Source organism: Atta colombica, unplaced genomic scaffold (assembly GCF_001594045.1).
Source record: "Atta colombica isolate Treedump-2 unplaced genomic scaffold, Acol1.0 scaffold38, whole genome shotgun sequence".
Classification (NCBI taxonomy): Eukaryota; Metazoa; Arthropoda; class Insecta; order Hymenoptera; family Formicidae; genus Atta; species Atta colombica.
In genome coordinates this window covers 919,419-922,387 of record NW_017259490.1, presented here as the reverse complement: position 1 = coordinate 922,387, position 2,969 = coordinate 919,419, and the positions used below count along the sequence as shown (strand labels likewise).

The 2,969-nt window shown below is 33.9% G+C and overlaps 1 protein-coding gene across 4 annotated transcripts in view; it reads right to left on the bottom strand.

The window, feature by feature from the left end:
* The window catches only part of LOC108691029 (nidogen-2), a 23,871-nt gene that overhangs the window by 10,293 nt on the left and 10,609 nt on the right, over window positions 1–2,969 (bottom strand). For all 4 annotated transcript variants that reach the window (XM_018198645.1, XM_018198646.1, XM_018198647.1 and 1 more), the window contains exons 2-6: window positions 1,976–2,254; window positions 1,403–1,608; window positions 1,235–1,326; window positions 890–1,036; window positions 24–257 (exon numbers count right to left, since the gene is read on the bottom strand). In XM_018198645.1, coding sequence (XP_018054134.1) covers window positions 24–257; window positions 890–1,036; window positions 1,235–1,326; window positions 1,403–1,608; window positions 1,976–2,254 — 958 coding nt within the window. The remainder of the gene's footprint in view (window positions 1–23; window positions 258–889; window positions 1,037–1,234; window positions 1,327–1,402; window positions 1,609–1,975; window positions 2,255–2,969) is intronic.

Genomic DNA, 2,969 nt, shown 5'->3' with positions numbered 1-2,969 from the left:
ATATATATATTTATGCTTCTTGCCTGTAAGTTCGTATCCGTTTTCAGTATCGCTAACAGGTTTTGCGAATAGCCAAGCAATAATGCTACCCAAATTGCTCAAAAGTTGGAAGCTAGCGCCGATTTCTTCAGGTACTCTTGATAAAGCTGTGTATGTTCGTCCATCTTTGGTTTGTACGTAGCATTGAAGATCTCTCGAGGAGAATTCGACGCCGTTCAGCGTGCCAGATATTCGACCAATAACCCGAAGAGGCACGTCTAAAAATTAAATCTTTTGGATAAAAAAAATTCATAACATCTTTATATTTTTATTATAATTGTCAGAATCTTTTTTGCCTTTAACAAACTGCCATAATTGCCTAATTAATCTTTCTGTGTACACAAAATATTCTTTTCTTTGAATTATAAGTGCTATCTGTTGATGTTTTTACACAATCATTTATCGGCAAATAAAATAATCTGGAAACAAATATAATTTTGGTTGTATTTCTTAAGAAGTCATTGCATTTTTCTTATGAAAAAAAAATTATTGGTAGGGACATTGCCAACGACACAATCATCAAAGTGTAGCGCGGCCCATTTCACGGTATTGCCGTCTTTATGATGTTACCGTGGAAGTCGTAAGAACCAGTCTCGTAAACTATGAATAGATCAGAGAAAGCAAGTAAACGCAGCTACTTACTGCGTTGCATCTATTTGCCCTACGACGACTTCTGCGTACCTTTGTCCGCGTTAGGTGAAGCGTCGTAGAGAGGGGAAACGCGCTGAAAGATCTCTTCTTTATCCTGTTTCAAGAACACTTCAAAGGCCGCGTTTGCATGCCATTAGCTCGAGCTTATCTCGCTACGAGCACGCGAGATTTCGACAAACACCGTTGATAAATAGCTTACCGTTTGGTTGGCAGGATTTCCCGTTGCCGAAATAGCCCTGCTTGCAGCTGCAACAGAATCCGATCTCGTAATCAATGCAGGTCGCTTTACTGTGGCAAGTAGTGGCGCCGGTCCTACAGCTGGCCGCTTGTTGCATAGTCATCGTGTCTAACAAGGTATATTGCTTAATTCGATCAATATCATAAAGATAACATCTGGGATAACATTCGATTTTGCAATTTTAGAATCTTGTTACCGCAATTTATAAATCATGCACTCATAAATTGTCCTTTAAATAAATATATTTTTATAAGCATATTTAGCTTATTACTATATTTCATTATATATGTATTATGCACTCGTTACCTTCGATATTGTCGGGAGTCTTTATATTTTCACCTTCATCAATAGGACCGACTTGAAATAACCACTGGCCAGGCCTATTTACATTCGACCACCTGAAAACAATTACAAAGGCCCATGAATACGTCGCACGTGAATACAGCCGGCGCCTTCGCTCTCCCCATTACTCACTTGTCGACATTCTGAATTTGGTCCGTGCCCGAGCCCCTCAGGGTATACATTTTACCCTCGCTCATGAATCCTGCCTGTGCCTTGGCATCTGGAAGACCGTTGGGATGCGACTCACCCTGAATCCACTGTATACCATTTTCCGGATACAGTAGTTCAACAAAGGAATGCGTACCGTTGGATGATATAGCGACTTGATAAGTATTCACCTGAAAGACGATTCGATGAATTTATTCATGTTTATTCATGTTTTCTAAAAACCGTGTTACATGTTTACCTTTTCATTTTTCTTTAGTAGTGGAACATTTAGTTTAAACATAATTTTATAAATGTTAAAAATATATCGTTAATCTTTTTTCACATTTATAATTATAGATCTGCTCGTGTTGCTTGCATTTTTTGCACTCAGAATCTTCATTTTCTTTCTCTTCCTTAAATATACTTATCTTATTTTAAATGCAAAAATTTTTGAGGACTTTAAAAGTGCAACGCGAACAAATCTTACCTATATAAACTAAAGATTTGTTTAAAAAAATAGAAAACGTAATAATATTTGATAATTGTAATGATAGCAACCTTATCATTTCGCTCATTGTAATACCCAACATCCATCCAAGTGACCAAAAAGACGTGCGTAGGCACAAAATTATTAGCATCCTTAAAGGCGCTTCGAATCAATCCTCCTGCTCTGGCGAGAACATCAGGAGAATCGGTTTCGCTCCAATAAATTGTTCCGGAAGCTTTCGTATCAACATGCGTATAAAGAGGCGAGATGACTGGATCATCAAGAGGGAACGCAATGTTGAAAAACCTTTGCATGGCCCTAGCGAATGAGAGAACGCCATTTCCATTTATCTGAAATTGAGAAAACCGATTTTCCAGCTCAATATTTTCAGCCAATTTGTGTTACAAATGTGCTCGATTTTAATTTTGTATTTAATAAAAGGAAATGGAAATATATTGTATAATTAGTCATAAAAGCTTTCAAAATTTCTATTTACTTATGATAAATGCAATAAAATGTTTAGATTCTATTTATAGCGATTGTTTAAAATTTTAAAACATTGAATAAGAACAAGGAATTAAATCGATAGCAATTTACTTATTCATTTTACACATGTTTAATTTTGTCAGATATTTTGTCATATATTTGAAATTTATTGGAATTTATCAAATATTTATCGTATTATCAATATCTAACTAGTAATATTTCAGTGCTTTAATGTTATGCAACTTCAATTGACTGATAATTGGCAATTGTTCCATTTTAATATTATTTAATAATAACAAAAGATTATATGATTTAATAATAGAGAAGATATTATAATATCTCCGATTTACATTACATAATAACTTTGTTAATAATCGATATTTAAATGTAAAATTTAACGATTGCATTCGTCAAAATGCTATTTATTCCATATGTAATGAAAAATTATATTCCATAGATTCATAATTATAAAATATTTATTATTTAGGACATTATTTATAAACATGTGGCGATACTGCGTAAAAAATATATTCCTAATACTTTAAAGTGTATCACTGTTATTACTTAATTATATATTTT